The 16,945-nt window shown below is 35.2% G+C and overlaps 1 protein-coding gene across 6 annotated transcripts in view; it reads right to left on the bottom strand.

The window, feature by feature from the left end:
* Positions 1-16,945, bottom strand: part of TTC21B (tetratricopeptide repeat domain 21B) — a 39,804-nt gene that overhangs the window by 6,295 nt on the left and 16,564 nt on the right. For 4 of the 6 annotated variants that reach the window (XM_075756758.1, XM_075756761.1, XM_075756762.1 and 1 more), the window contains 13 exons: positions 16,623-16,847; positions 15,582-15,820; positions 15,191-15,263; positions 14,486-14,596; positions 11,689-11,827; positions 9,666-9,772; positions 8,937-9,125; positions 6,389-6,499; positions 5,222-5,303; positions 4,334-4,484; positions 3,694-3,855; positions 3,088-3,283; positions 1,174-1,398 (listed from right to left, as the gene is read on the bottom strand). In XM_075756758.1, coding sequence (XP_075612873.1) covers positions 1,174-1,398; positions 3,088-3,283; positions 3,694-3,855; positions 4,334-4,484; positions 5,222-5,303; positions 6,389-6,499; positions 8,937-9,125; positions 9,666-9,772; positions 11,689-11,827; positions 14,486-14,596; positions 15,191-15,263; positions 15,582-15,820; positions 16,623-16,847 — 2,010 coding nt within the window. Of the gene's footprint in view, positions 1-21; positions 78-1,173; positions 1,399-3,087; positions 3,284-3,693; positions 3,856-4,333; positions 4,485-5,221; positions 5,304-6,388; positions 6,500-8,936; positions 9,126-9,665; positions 9,773-11,688; positions 11,828-14,485; positions 14,597-15,190; positions 15,264-15,581; positions 15,821-16,622; positions 16,848-16,945 lie in introns of all 6 variants that reach the window. The other 2 variants (XR_012836136.1, XM_075756759.1) reach the window with 2 other exon arrangements.

Raw genomic sequence — 16,945 nt, 5'->3', positions numbered from 1 at the left:
GAGAAAAGTCAGTATCTTTACTGTGCTGTTTTGTTAAGGAACCAGAGTTGCAGACTTCTAATTTGCCATCCTCTTTCCTATATCAAGCAGAGCAAGAAAACAAGTTACTTGGTAGGCTATGTTTTTAGAGCTGCCTGAGAATTTCTGCAACAAAGCGTAATTTGTGGTATATACCTGCTCAACAGACCATCTGTTTCAAGATGTGCCTTATTTTGGGAGATGACTTATGTTTATCCTCCAGCGGTATGGATTTTGCAACTTCCCTTGGCCATCTGGACAAGCATGTAACCGACCTTAAGGTAGAATTTTTTCTTAACTAAATGCAAACTCATTTTCTGTAGAAGTGAAATTGAGTACATCCTACTTTAAGAGGCATCTCTGCAGAAGTACATGATACCATTATACCAAGATCTGTTGTAGCTGCCTCTTAATTTTATATTTAGAAATAAAAAGACTGCAAGTTCAAAAAAGTCTACCTCTCAAGGAGGTTGCAGCAATGTGACTGAATAATGATCCTTACATTCTGTACTGATGAATTCAGAAAAAGAAATGTACAGCATCATGTCCTTTTCTTAAGTAAATCTGTGCACTATAAACAGTATCCTGAAGTGGCAGCATAGGATCTATGAAAGGCCAGCCTATTTATTGGATGTGCCTCATGTGAAGGCAAGTGAAATGCATAGATGCAGACTATTGGGCAGTGTGCCTACTTAGAAACCCTGAGGTAAAAACATTAGAGCTTGTCCCCAGACAAGCAACCAGACAGTATCTTCACAGCAGAGGATTAATACTAGCATGAAAAAAAATCCTACATAGTCCAGGGTTATGAACATAAATGTTTAAAAACATATTTTAAGATATGAAGATAACATCTCTTCATCTCTGACATTCCATAAACACTTTAAGCTTCTAGTGTTACCTCAGCTAAAACTTGCATAAGTTATTATAAAATATGAATAAAAATGACCAGACAGCATTCACAGGTTTGTTTACTACCCTCCAGTGTAAAATTGCTGGTTTCCTGGCTTGTTTTGGTCTACTTCTCCTTAATAAATGAAATACCAGGCAATTGGAAGAAATACATTTTGAAACCACGTTTCAGAGGAAAACTAAACATTTAGATGAATTAAAATAGAAGGTTAGTAAGGTTACTTTTTATGTGCAGTCACTTACCCTGTTATGACGAAGGCATCGTTTTAATAATTCACCTGCCATATCATATTTTGCAGATTGAATATATATATCTGCAAGCAGAAGCCAACTCTTTTCAAACTCCTCTGCATCAATGGGATTCCAGCTCATTTTTGAAATCCGTTTTAACTGATTTCTGGCTCGTGGAGTCTGTTTTAAGATCATGTAGGCTGTGGCCATTCCCAAAAGCGCTGGTATATGATCCTTCTGCAGTAAAAAGTATAGTGACTGCTTGGTGCATTTTTATTTTGCTTTTAACATTTTTTAAAAAATAAGACTTTCACCAGGTATCTGAAAACTAAGCTAAATCTCAGGAAATAGAGATAGAACATCCAGTCTTACAAACATGTTTTCCATCTAGTGCTACGATTATTTCTATAAAACTAATCATGATAAACACCACATTAAATAATTAAGAGGCTGAATATAAGTTTGGGCTCAAAACAATCTTCTTCAGGCTCAGGAAATGCTGAAAGCATCCACAGGTATTTCATCTCAACAAGAAACATTCTGATACCACTAAGATATATCCTTTTGATACACAAATAAATACTTCACATAGAAACTGAACTCACTTGAAGTTACAAGTGGCATTTTCTACTGTTAGAAGTGCCTGTCAAATGTCAATAACAGGGACACTGATTCCTACTACTAGGTGTGCAGCTCCTAAAAATGTATGTCTAAACTGCCTGTATTCAAAAGATACAGATAACAAACAACAGGATTCTTAAAAGCCACCATTCTATGCAAGAACCTCAAGCAACCAGTAAGAAGTGCAGGAGTAAGTGTGATTTTTAAAATCCTGCCTTTATTAGCACAGGGTACAGATGAGAATGGGGCTCTATCCCAAAATTTCTTCCTAAATGCAGAGTAGTTCTATCAGCAGCTAACTTAAAAACTTCTTTCCCCCCCCTCAGTATTCCTGACTCACTAAAAAATAAATAAATAGATTCTTTCACAATGATCAGCTCATCCCTCCTCTCCCTGAACAGTCCCACCTAGCATGGATCAATAACCTCTGAAGTATGAAGAGATTAAAGCTGTACTTTATGTAACCCTGAAGAGAAGACTAAATAGACTACAGCATTCTTCCTGGTGGAACTGTGTTACCATATGAAGAACATCTGATATTCACAGGACCTCAGAACAATTCCAAGAAGGGCACGGAAGCCAGTACTGGAGGCAGCGGGACACGCTTTTGTGATTCTCAGAACTGCCTTACACACAAGATAAGCATCAGTATACTGAGCTCAGACAAGAAGCAGTTTAGCACACAGTTAATGGGTAGTAGTCATTTAAATATTTCCTGGCATTCTGATGAACTGTGTCTACATGTGCTTAAATAAAAATCAGTTGAAAGGTGCTGGTAACAAAAGTATCCGTTATTAATCCTAAAGCTAATGACTACAAGTATCTATAAAGTAATGAAGATTTTTATCAAAAGATTAATTTTGAATAGATGGATAATCTTGCCCTGGAATCTAAATTCTGTCAAATTGCCATGAAGAACATGAAGGCAGTTGATATTTAATTGTTTTTGCTTACAGAATGAAGGTATTGTATAGACTTTTGTCATCAGGCATGCTGCTGGCAAGACTGGAAATTGAAAAGCAAACCCAGCAACTCAAACCAAATTGCCAGTTATTGAAATGCGAATAGGCTATGTTAGCATTTAGTTGAGTTATAAATTTGCAATCCAATTGCAAAACTTCTAAAAGTTGTTATGTAACCAATTTTTTTTCCAAATTTTATAGAAAATATTTTTTAATAGGAAAAAACCCCTTAGAACAAATAGCACTAACACATGCCACAATTCCTGAATGTAAACTGCAAAACTAGTTAGAAAAATGTTTAAGTGTGAAAGAGAAGACTGAGGAAATGAGACAGGTTACTAACCTCAGCCACTACTATTTCAGTGAAAGTGTTCAGGGCTCGTTCAACACTTGATTTTTGTTTGGTAGCCATGAGACAGTAATTTTCCATGATTCGCAGTTGAATGTGACCCTGAATAGTCTGAGGCTTGAGTTCCTTCAGAAGATTTTCTGCTGTTCTTACAGCCAACTGAACAGACTCCTGCTTCTCTGTTGAATTACTGTTATTAGAAAGAAAGTGTTTGTAAAAGCTTATTTTTTTAATATACACTGAATTAATTAAAAGTTAGTACCGATTACATGCTAAAGGCATGCCATTTTGTACAAGTCAGCTGTGTTATATAGGCATTCTACATTGATTCTCTTCTATAACACCAGCAGTTCCAACCTAAAAGCTTTTTTTAACACTTCAAGTGACCAGGATTCCAGATAAAGTCTTCTATGTTTTCTGCTTGAGACTAACTTATTACAGTCTAAGATGGTCTCTCACAATATATTAAGTAGAATATTCAAAGCATTAGATGTTCTATTAGATGTTCAAAGTTCTAGCAATTTAAATTAAGGCAAATTAAGGGCAGCAGAGGAAGGGGATGACAGACAAACCCAAGCAATATTTATTTCATTCACTTACCCTATGTCAGCATCCAAATTTTCAAAGACTTCACCACCCACAGTTTCATTATCTGGGTTCAAACAAATTTCAATCATGTTGTAGACTGCATTCTGTCCCCAGTCACTGTCCTTTCGAGCTTTATTAAAATGCCGCAGTGCATCATTTGGTTCACCTGTATACCTAGACAGATAATTAAAATATTTAAAGCTGGGCAAGTAAAATTCACTGTCTCAAATCCCACCCAAACACCAAGAAGAAACCCAAGTATTTAAAAAACAGATGACACACTTGCACACACTGATCATACAAGGTTTGAACAGCACAGATACTATTGCAACGAACTTGCTTTTGCAGACTATAAACAGTCTAATAAATTCTAAAATTTTAAAATAAGTAATATTGTATTATTGAACCAGCATGAATATCCCTTTTAACAAGCACGAAATACGGAAGATGTATGAGAGAGAGAGAGAGAGAGACAAAATAGCTTCATTTTAGGAGGAGATAATTGGAAAGTATTTCAGAAGAGAAAAGGAGACCTTTCCTAAAATCTTAGTACCTTAAGTAATTAGGAAAGTAGTGCTATATTACTTATCACACTATTTAAGTACATACTACATAACCAAACGAGCCTTATCTTAATTGTAACTGAAAGTACCAAAGATACAGTCCTTTGCAGTAGTGAAATCCTGGTTCAAGCTTTGTTCTGGAAGAATGTTTTTCAGCCATTAAAAGAAATCTTGGGACTTCTTCTAGTTTTCCAGCTCTTCTTAACAGATCAATTAATCGTGAGAGAGTTGCATAGTTATCTAAATATACAAATAATTAGGACACTGTAATTCTAGCTATTTGCTGTATGAATAGCTTAAACAGCCTGACTTTTTCACATATGAAAATGATATGGTATAATAAATCAGTCATATTACATAAAAACCACAGATACAAGAATGAAGATACCAAGTGATACTTGCAATATTTCTATAAAACCCTGTATAAAGATAAGTGTGCTTCATTTTCAAAAGCACTCAAAAACGTTTGCTGTACTCTCATGACTTCTTTCATCAAGTCCACTAGAAAGCTTTACATTCATTATAGTACAAATTAAGAGATTTCAGTAGCTTTCTCTCTGGTCATGATTTGCAAATTGCTAAAAGAAACTTATTCCTGTCTGAGACAAGTTTCCTTTATTAATCTTGAAATAAAACACTAGCTTTGTGTTCATGCACTTGATATCTTAAACATAAAAGAAAGTGCTTTACAGTTACAGGTAAATAACACCCTAGCTACATTTAGCTTGAGGTAAACAATACACATTACATTGTAGCAAAGTAAATTACTGTATCTATAAGAAATCATTTTCTCATCTTCCCCTACAAGCTTTATGTTTTTATATACAGTAAGGGTTTAGTATCCACTACATTTAAAATAGCACATTTCTTTTTAATAAAAAAAATACTTTAACAAAGTATTTTTTAGATATTTATTCTTCTATCTCATTAGAGCTACGGATGAGAAAGAACTAAAAATATCACTGCTAAATGTTCACCTGGCTTGCGTTCTAGGAGCTGCTGGAAATGAAAGACAGCTTGTTCATAATCTTGCTTCCTGAACATGAGATCAGCCATCATCTACAATATTGACCAATTCAGAGAAAACAAAACAAAATATTATTCTAGTTCTGGGAGCTGCAACTATAGCTTTAAAATGCTGCAGGAATTGCACAAGTAGTAAACTGAATTGGGTTTTTCATTACTCTCTGGAAAACAAACACTACAGACAGACACACAGGATAACAATGAGCAGGTACAGGCTCATATCTCAATTTTTAACAAGGTAGAAATTAAAAGAGAATAAACCACTTTGATGTACCTTTCAAATACGTTTGGTTTTACTTGCACAGTTTTACTCCTGATTTTATTTTCTATAAATGCAAATTAAGCACATAGAATAGCAAAGTTAGTTTTAAGTTACAGAAAAAGAAAAATGATAGCCCACTTCAGCAGTGGATATAAAAGAAATTATTTCAGTTTCTCTCCACTGAGAGGTAGCTAATAAATAGCTTTAATAACATATGTTAAGAGTGCTATTACCCCTGTACTTGCACCATACTAGGTTAAATTCCAGATGTTAGATTGCTGTAAGAAAATAAATTATTCCCATCTTAAAATCATTTTGCTCCTAATGTGTTAAAGCAAAAGTTGCTCAGTCTGACCTGTCTTTTAAGCCAAGAATTATACAAGTCCTGAACAGAGAATCTGCAGCTGTGATAAAAAATAGTTAAGTAGGAATATGATTAACTATGATTGTATAAGGATGTAAAACCACCTTAAGTACGCAGTTCTTTTCTTCCGGAATTTTTTTTAGATATTTGCTTTAATGTTACTGTACTAGAAAAATAATTCTTCCCTGACCATTAGTCAATTGTTAATAGAACATGCACTAAACCATGTTTATTACTACTTTTTCCTCTACTAGTAGTTTTAAAGACAGTTTTGCATTGAGATAGAACAAAGGCTATGATTGCTAGAAACTTCATATTGAATCAATATCCACCATAAACAGAAAAACATTTAGCTGCAATGGATTTTTCACTTTTTTTTTTTATATCAGAAGCTGTAGGCTTTCTTAAAAGTACTATTTTATGGATCCATCACTTTGCAGACACACAAATCTCAAAAAACTTCTGATACAGAATTAGTATAATAGCACATACCATCGTTGCTGCTTCATTATCTTGGTCATTCTTCAGTAATAAGGAGCACTGATGTTGACAGGCATCAGTATCATCTTGTGCAAGATATAAACGTGCAAGTTCCAACATCGCCTGTAGATTAAAAGATTTAACTATATGTAATTCAAAGGTAAAGAAAGCTGGTTCACTTTTTGAAGTATTAACCTGAGATTTCAGTGCCTCAGGGAAAATTTATTTCTTTTCTAAAGAGAGAGCCTTCTCTGTGGTTTCCTGTGGGCTTTTGGTCAAGTAATTTAATTAATTTCCATTCCTATTCCCTCGCCTTAAAGCACAATTTTTTTTTTTCTTCAGAGAGATATTCTGGAGGTAGAAAAAGCAGAGCTGCTCAGATAGTAAGGCTTTGAAGACTACAGTATTTTGGTAAGAATAATTTTCTTGGAAAAAAAAAAAAACCAACATAAATGCAAGTAGTTTTAAATTCATTGAAAGAAGCAAATACCTTATTTAAATTCACCAATTAGTTTCGGAGTATAAGCAAATTCCAGCAGAAACAGTTTTCTTATTTGCGTTTCCAAACCTACCACATTAAGGCTGTGTGCGGATCCGTTTCTGAGACCCAGCCGCAGAATAAATATTACCAAACTGAAATGTAGCTAAGCATGCATCCTTAAAGCTGAAGTCCCATCATAGACTATTAAAAAAAGAAAGGCCACAGAAAAGTTTATAGACACAAGAGCTACCAAGGTTTAACCAAGTTCCCATTGAAGCAAATGGGAGTTAAACCAATCACAAAGTAAAATTAGCAGCAGACAAACAGTAAACAATGTCCGTCCTGCTTAATTTTAAACAGTGTTTTGATTTTGTTTTCAAAAACAGAGATGTTTATAATTGCATCGCGATTCTCTCTCTAGTTACACTCGTGAAAGGCACTCCTGAGTCAAAAATAGTGTTTTGAACGTCTGTTCAGGATATGAAGGTGACTTGCATAATATTTAACTGTTTTCTTCCTACTTCCTGTTAGTTACATATTCAAACATTCGTATATAATTCTGAAACAGAAAGGCAAGTAGGTAAGCACTGAAGTGATATGGAGATAGCATGCATGTAAGAATTTTTATTATGAAAGCTTTCTTCAAGCCACTATTCTTACGTGCATAATACAGTGGAAGATCGAAAAGCAGTCTGCTGGTCAAGGAACACTTCCTGCCTTGGGCAAGTCAGAGAAGAATGCCAGTTAAACTGGACTTCTATACTAGATTCTATTGACTGGAAGTGGCCTTTAAATTTTCAACTGTAACCCAAAAAATAATGATACTGTGAAATGATGTGCTTGATGCAATCTGTGATCCACTTCAAGTCTGCATCTGGAAACTGCATTGCCTCTTACCAGGTCATAGAAATGAGGTAGGGTATTACCTACCAGATTTAACTATGTAAAACAACATAGGGTTTGATACTGAATTACTGGGAAGGCATACCACAAAAGCTATAGCTGTACCTGGACTATGACAGGCAGTTTCCTCGCTCTTAACGGTAGAATGGGGAAGCCACTCTCCTTTGAATATTTTAAGGATGTTTTGACTTTACTCCTCTCCCAATTTATTTTTATTCTCCTTCATCATTCTTACAAGATGCCTTGAGGAAAGCCTGTCTCGAAGATGCTGAAATTGCAGATTTAGGAAAGACCTAGATTCTTGAAACTGTAACCTACAAGTTCAAGTATTAAATACAGGTGATGTGCTGATAATTTAGCAGCTGGTGAATCTGACAACAGTGCCCTAAGAAGCAGCAAAATAAGAAGTCTTCACATACACCTAAATATACTGCACACTTATACTAGAAAATCATGGAAGTTTAACAAAAAGTATATTTATTTTTAATCTAAAAAACCCCACTAAAGTTGACAATTAATTTTGGTGCTCATAATAAATTTCTTAGCCTTTCTCTTCTCCTCTAAAACCCAGGGCTGTCACAGGACAAGGAAGAGGGGGATAAAAATAAGTTCAAGTTTACCAGCACTTATCAACAGGCAGAGATTTGTGGGAAAGAGACACTGCAGGGAAGAGAGAAACAGTGCAATAATCACTGCTCAAAACAGCAACATTTTGTGACTAAAACTGGAATTCTACCAAGTCCAGATAAAAGTCTAAAACTGCTAAAACAAATATAAAAGAGAAAGAAATTGTCTGAGCTGACCAAAATCACTGAGACTTCATTCTAGAGGACAGGCAACAAGCAAGATTGAAACAATCTCCATCATTACCGTGCCACACCGAACATGTCCTCAACTGGTACATGAGGACAGGCTCACTATATGATCTAATGGACAACTCAGGTGCATGCAGACCACCACTTGAATCAGGAGCTGGTGTAAGAGATAGAAATTAGCAGTATGTACAACTATTTTATCATAAGCAGTGAAGGGGAGAAAGTTCAAGGCTCTATGTATATCATAAAGCAGAAATAATTGCAAACAGATTTCTACACTGTGGATAATTGGAAAAATGTATTGCTAGATATCAAAACAGAATGGAAAAACAACGCAAAATAGTCAGAGGGATGAACTGACCTTGTTATCAGTTTCACAGTGAACAAGAGCTTCTTTGTAAAATTTAATTGCTTTTTCATAGTTTCGCTGGGTTGTAGAATGTTTTGCAATCTCAGCACAAATTTCAGCCGCTAACTGTTTCTGTGCAGGAACTGCATCCAGCTGTTCTATTTGAGCCCGTTTAAGCACTCTGGCTTGTAATTCCCGAGCCTGGTGTGGGGAAAGGAGTGAACAGTCAAAAATTTTCAAAGGAATCAATTTTATATTATCTACTTTAAAATAATGTAATTAAAAGGTTCCATAAGCACACTATGCATTTTATAGATGAAAATCCCCAAAATAATAAAAAGGTGGGTAAAAATGTCTCAACTATGAAACACATCAATGAAAATAAGCAAAACAAACTCCCCCTCAATCTCTGCCCCTCAACAACCTGTCTCAAACTGCCTTGCTTCCTCAAAATTTACATTAAAACTCTGCTGAAAGCAACATAGTGTTCAACACTTCCAAGATGGAATCCCAATACACTTTTTCCAAAATATTCCTTATGACAACTAGATGCCAATCAAATAATGTATAACCTACACTTTATAGAACATAATTTTGAGATAATCATACCTACAGTATCTTATGAAACTTAAGAAATAGAACATTAAAGCAAAAAGCCAGGGAGGCTTGCTTCCCCAAAATTCACATCTGGGATAAAAGTGAGGACATTGCAAGCTTTAAGTTTTTTGTTTTCCCCTTCACCTGTTGTAATGAAACAATAGCTTCATCAATCTTCTCCATTTTGCTGTAAATTTTTGCCAGAAGCACCTGGTAACGTCCATCTTCCATCAGAGAAGACAATTCATTAACTATAAGAATTATATTAAACATGATTCTTGTAAGAACTGATCCTTGTAAAGTCAAAGAAAGATGACATAGTTCAGGCATTAACTTAAATGAAAAGTTCACAACTCAATCTTATGTATTTAGGATTGTGATTTGACTCAGTGTGGTGTTAGCAGGCAGAATAAACTTTACAACCTACAAAACAGAGTGAGACTTAAGGCCAAAGGAATAAAAAAATAAAAAAAAAATTGACCGTCTAGTCTATTTGCATTCTCAGGAATATGACAGAAAAGCTTTTGATTTAAGTGAACAGGAAATAAAGCCACTCCTGACATTTCTTGTCTAAATTCTCCTCAAAGTCAATGAAAAATGTTCAGATTGATCCAATGAGTAATTGTGACTTGCTATTCTAAATCAGAGATTAGGCCACGTAGCCAACCATGTAAGACCATTCCTTCTGGTACATTTCCTATATTTCATTTTTCTTTCAAAAAGACATTTTAGCATTTCTAAAAAAAGATACTAAACTGTTCAATAATTTTTCCAATCAGCCAATGAGACAGACTTTTTTTTCACATAGAGAACACGTGTATGTCAAAGACATAGAAAAAGGATACTGACTTATGTACTTTTTGCTTCAATGTAAGATGAAAGAGAAGATTTTAAAGTACATTGAGCAAACTGTATTTACTGCTAATTTATCTTTGCACACTAGAAGATCAAGCTGACTTGAGCATGATTAATAAATCAGCCAGATCTTCAAAGGCTTAACTGAGACAAGAATATAATGTTAAATCAGAGGATTTTTTTCAGTAAGAAGTAAACAGGATAGAAAACCAACACTCCCCTGCACAGTATGAAAGACTAGTAGAATAGTGACATGAGACTATAGGGACTACTAATAAGACTTGATAATACCAACTGTTTCTGTATTCAGATAGCCACAAAAGTTAACAAATATAATTAAACCACTGCAAAAAAGATTTCCTTAGTTAAGGGTATAGCTCAATAGCTCCCACTAAACACCTTAAAAATTCTTAATTGCCTTTTAACAAAACAAAAAAAAAGGAAAAAACACAAAAAATTCTAGCTTTGTGAGTGCATATTCCTAACATGTAAAAGTACAAAGAGACATCTTCAACCAGTGCAATCTCTTTGCTTTGAAGGTTACTGGGTAGGACTTACCACCTAAACAACCATTCCCTAACAGCAGCAATGACTCATCTATACTTGATCAATTCAGAATCAGAACATTTGTTAACACAGAAGAGAAAGAATCTTGCATATGTGGAGCTCTGCTATTGTATTTACTGACTCCATCTATCACAGATGTTCCAAGTTTAAAAGTCCTGGCAAAAGCATCTTTAAATATAAGTGAAGTTTTAGAACACATTTCTCATTTACCACTTAATAGTTTCCTATGTTTTACACTTCACAAAAGTTTATATGAAACTTATTTATTCCTTAGAATGGAATCATAGAATGGTTTGTGTTGGAAGAGACCTTAAAGATCACCTAGTTCCAACCCCTCTGCCATGGGCAGGGACAACCTCCACTAGACCAGGTTGCCCAAAGCCCCATCCAACCTGGCCTTGAACACTTCCAGGGAGGGGGCATCCACAGCTTCTCTGGGCAGCCTGTTCCAGTGCCTCACCACCTTCACAGTGAAGAATTTCTTCCTAATATCTAATCTAAATCTACCCTCTTTCTGTTTAAACCCATTACCCCATGTCCTATTGCTACACGTCCTTGTAAACAGTTCCTCTCCATATTTCTTGTCGTCACCCTTCAGGTACTGGAAGGCTGCTCTAAGGTCTCCCTGGAGCCTTTTCTTCTGCAGGCTGAACAACCCCGGCTCTCAGCCTGTCTTCATATCATGCAGAAAACACAAACAACAGTAGAAATTGTATGTTTAGCTGTAAATTAATAACGTTCCTACCAGGCTCGTGATCTAAAGCTTGCTGAAGTACTTTTTCTGCCTTTTCATATTGCTTCAGTTTCATCAAAAGCTCAGCCAAATCATAGCAAAGAAAATTCTGTTGACCACTTCTCAATGCAGCCTCATAGTAGCTGATGGCCTAAAAGGAAGAAACAAAAGTCTGAGTATTGTTTAAAGATAACCACCTTGTTACTTAGGTATTTAATGACATACTGCTTCGAGTTTTCTCTATTTTCTTGTCTTCTCTTGTAACCAAGTAATTAGAAATTAAGTACTATATTAAAAAGATGTTATTTAGTTGCAAGTTCAAGCTTCCAGAAACATAATGCCAAATTAATGATAAATAAAATAACTGGAGCCCGCATTTTGATAAACAGGCATTTATATACCCTAACATTATCACATTCTATCTTTGACAGGACCACTGTCAATTAAACTATGTTTTCATTAGCTACTGAAGTTGTATAATTCCAGTTAGACTGGAGTTAGAAAGTTCTGTTTTACTGTATACAAAGAACAAATATTTTCCCAAAGTCTACCTGCAAAACAAAGACAAAAAAGTAATGAAAAGTTTAAAAATACCAACTAAGCATAATTTAATAGAAAGGAGTTTTCACTCTTTGCATTTTTAAACATAAAAACTGGCAATCATATCAATTAAAAATGTCAAATATCTACCTAAGAAAAAAAAAAAAAACAACGTTCTGGATCAATAATCTATTATTCCATAACTCTAAGAAAAAAAACAACAACAAAAAAAACAAAAACCCCACCAAACAAAAAAACAACCACACTTCAAAATAACAACTTAAATAGGATGTTACTTTTCTAAATAAAGGGAAAAATGAGAACTGGAATTATGTTGAAAAGTTACATTTCCAAAATGAATCTGAAATATTTTATTAACTTTTATTGTTTTAAAATAGAATATGTTTAAACACGCATAATAATGAACATATCAGGCAGGTTACCTCCTTAGGCTTAAGCATCCTTAGGATAATATAGCTGAAGCCTCAAATTAAAAAATTAAAATCCATAACACACCCATCATCATATAGATTACAAGTTTTTCTACAGCAACTCTAAGAACCCTCACAGTACATTGGATTATTACATACACAAAAAAGTTCTGAACTATCATGGAGCAAGATAGGACTCATATACTGAGCTGCTTGTAATATTGACCTAAACAGAAGCATGTTTAATCTAATATTGCAAACACAAAGCACAATTTTGACACACACTCCAGTAGTGTGTGTTGTCCAAATAAAGTAATTTGTTCCTGCAAGTTTTTCCCAAACATTTTCTTCTGTTCTTCCTACAATAAGAAGTTAAAGCCTCTATAACTACTCTATTAGCCAATGTTAAGGTTAGGAGATGTAACAAGACTGGGTTAATGGAGAAGTCATTAAACATGGTTTTGAGTGCAGGCTCAAAACCACATAAACTTCAAGTCACCAGAACTACAATTCACCAGATTTATATCCACCAACATGTAACTGTGCCTTTGATCAGGTATTCTGAATTTGAACTACAAATTTAGTTTCAGGATAAAAAGACTATTTGGTGGTTTAAAGTGAAACGCTTCCTTCTATCCAACCTGAAAACAGTGAAAATGCAGTTGACTAATCACATTGCACATATGCAAGAACTCTCTCATATGTCACAAGTATAAAAACTGTACATTCCCTGGAATAATACACTGAATATTTCACATTCAATGTGATAAAAAAAGAAATCTGTAGTGGGATTTCTATGCAACAGAACTCCCCAGTCACTGCTTGGTCATTAATTGTCTTCCTGAAAATAAATTTGCTATTAAATAGACATTCTCAGAAGATGGAGAACCTTTGAGTTTACTCCATGGAGCCAACATCATGTTTCTCCTTAGGCAACCTTCTGGCACAATGGTAATAAACATGCAATTTTAAACAGATAAGATGATGGCATATTAGTATGTTGCTTGAAAGAGTCTGTGGAGTATCATTTATCTAAGCTGGTAATACACAAACTCAGACTGGAACCTTCAATCAGTATTAAGCCTGACAAGAAGCGATGACAAGAGCTAGTAGTCCTGTCCTGAATCCAAAACAGAAAATAGATTTCATAGAATCTTAGAATGGTTTGGGTTGGAAGGGACCTTAAAGATCATCTAGTTCCAACCCCTCTGCCATGGGCAGGGACACCCTCCACTAGACCAGGTTGCCCAAAGCCCCATCCAACCTGGCCTTGAACACTTCCAGGGAGGAAGTGGGCAGCCTGTTCCAGTGCCTCACCACCCCCACAGTAAACAATGTATTCCTAATATCTAATCTAAATCTACCCTCCTTCAGTTTAAAGCCATTACTCTTCATCTTATCACTACACTCCCTGACAAAAAGTCCCTCCCCATCTCTCCTGTAGGTCCCCCTTATGTACTGGAAGGCTGCTATAAATGGTCTCCCCAGCGCCTTCTCTTCTCCTGGCTGAACAACCTAAACTCAAGCTCGAGATTTCTGTATGTAAGCACTAAGGGTACAATCACACGATTTCCCCAGCATTACAGCCCTGCTTGCTTCCTTTCCAGGCTGTCCCCAAATACTTTCTTCCCTTCCTAATCCTGTACAAGGGCCACAGAACTGACTGACCAGACGTTTTGAAGGGGATCTACAAACTTACTTTTAGAATAAAAAGTCTGTTTTGTACTTTAAAGTGAAATGCTGCTTCTACTCAACCTGAAAACAAAATCAGGCAAAGCCCACATGTTGACAATAACGGACACAATTCTTAATTGCCTAATAGAGTATTTATAGAATACCTTTGAATAGTTATGCGTTTTGATTAGGGCTTTTCCAATTTTACTTGCTAAAGCAGGATCTTTGGGATTTTTCTTCAAGGCCTGCTCGTAGACTTCTATGGCTTCATCAGGCTTCAACAGTAAGAGATAAAAACACAAAAGTCAAGGAATAAGATAAAAAGTGTATGAAGAAAACAAAACCTAGCAACACCTGCTGGAATGACTGTCAAGTACCACTGGTTCATAAACTACAATACCTCTGAGAAAAGAATGGTCACTATGAAATTGCAGGAAGCGTAAATTCCACATAAATTTATATTTCCATGCTAAAACAGAATGCAAAAAGCAGTTGGCAAACAAATGAGTTTGAATTAACCTGATTCTTTGTCCACTGAAATTTCTCTACTATTTTCTAAACATCTCTAACTTCTTTCTGAATTTAATTTAGCTCTCGCTTTAGATTTTTGTTAGTCTTATGGGTCAGTGTTCTTTTAAATAAAATTCTCTCCTTGACTTTCACTCAGTCATTAGAGGAAACATTTTCAAAAGCTTTTTCTTTGAACTTAGAGCAGTTACATTTGTAGCCAGTAATTACATTTTTTTTACATCCTAAAGCAGTTTCTGTTTGCCAACTACCAATCAATAAGAGTCAACATGCTACATTGTCTCAACTTGCCAAAATCAACAAATGACTCAATCATTCCATTCCCTGTAGCAAGCACTTACCTCTTGAATATTCATGTACGCATCACCAAGAAGAAGTAAAGTATGAGCACTTGGCAGTTTTTCTACTAGGTCTCTGCAAACAGAAGACAGAGCCTTACTCAATATTTAACATGTCAATACTGGTATCTAAACAATAACAAATAGGTCACAACAATTTTACCCTCTGCAGATTTTAGGCTTTATTTCTGAAAATAAAACAAAAAATCTGAGATACCTTTCCAAAACAGGACTTCCAATTACTGTTGAAGTGTTACAATAATTACTCAAATGAATCATTGTCACTAAATATTTCTGACTTATTGTAGTAGAAAGGGGAAAAAAACCCGAGCTCATGACGGTACCATTAAACATCTAGGAAAATATACCCACACACCCACACACAAACTTTTACCTATAGCAGCCAGCATATAACTTCTTATCTTTCCTATACTGAAGATAAATATCTGCCATTTTTTCTTTAGCTTGTACAAAGTAAGGCTGTTCAGATGTAATATTTCGGAGCGTAGTCAAGGCTTGTTCAACATCTCCTTGAGCAATTGCCAGATCTGCATTTGCAATCACGACTCTTAGTTCCTCAGGAGTTCCAGAAAATTCATTAATGGCATCTTGCAGTATTATAGCAGCTTCATGCTGCAAATAATAAAATCAACAGAATTAATATGTTTCCTGTTGTTGAACAGCCAAAAATAAAGACATCATAAGCAAATGAATGCCTGTGGGCATTACACAAACCAACCAAAAAACCCACAAAAAAGCCCAAAGCATAGTATCTATTTCTTTTGCTAAAACATTTAAAATTATTTTTTCCTCTTGATTTTGTAAATAAAATATGTGTGATATGAACTACCAGAAAGTTTTAGTAAAGAAATTAACATCTGTGTGCATATACACACGGAGATGCTCAAAATTCAACTGGACAACGCCTATAGCACCTTGCTTTTAACAGGTCCTGCTTTGAGCAGGATGACCTCCAGAGGTCGCTTCCAACTACACAATTGTATGGCTTCTCTTATATTATACATATGCAGTGTCTTATTAAGATACAGCCGATAGTAAGGATGCTGCTACACAGATAAGAACACGATCCAAAAAATATTTCTAATAGCATTCTGACAGTAAAACAGGAATCTACATGCCAGCAACTGAACATCAACAGTATGTCCTCCTCAAAATTAAAAGTGTTTTATAGACTCAAAATTGAGCACCAGCAAGTAGGTTTTGGTTTGGTTTTTTGGTTTTTTTCCTCTGTACAATTTACACTACAAGCTGTGAAATCAGCTATTAACATCTTGGAAATTATACCAAGAAAATCATCTTGGTAGAAGAGGTGATGGTTTTCTATTCTGAACTAATGAGGATAGACACTTCTGTTAATGGGAAGATGAAATTCTTTTCAGGTATGTATTACATCTTAATAAGTTTGCCATCTTACCGGTTCTCCATTCAAACGATGAGCTTCTACTAACTCTAGGAAGACAGACACACGATCACTTGCATTAATTTCAATTCTTTTTCCTTTAGTTTTTGAGGAAGCTGTGGGTTTTTTCATTCCAGGCAAATTCTTTGCCATCTGTAAAGTCTTAATAGCTTCTGATAATTCTCCCATCTTCTTCTGGGTTTGGGCCTTAATTAAGTGATAAACAGGATGTTCTCTCACCTAAGAAAATATGATGAGATAAGGAGTTTCCAAATTTTACTTTATGCATACTATTCAAACCCCCTGAAAGAAGATTTTTAATATTTTTTTCTTTTAAA

This window comes from Balearica regulorum, chromosome 6, assembly GCF_011004875.1.
Source record: "Balearica regulorum gibbericeps isolate bBalReg1 chromosome 6, bBalReg1.pri, whole genome shotgun sequence".
Classification (NCBI taxonomy): Eukaryota; Metazoa; Chordata; class Aves; order Gruiformes; family Gruidae; genus Balearica; species Balearica regulorum.
The sequence above is the reverse complement of the archived record's forward strand: the minus strand, read 5'-3'. Positions and strand labels throughout refer to the sequence as shown.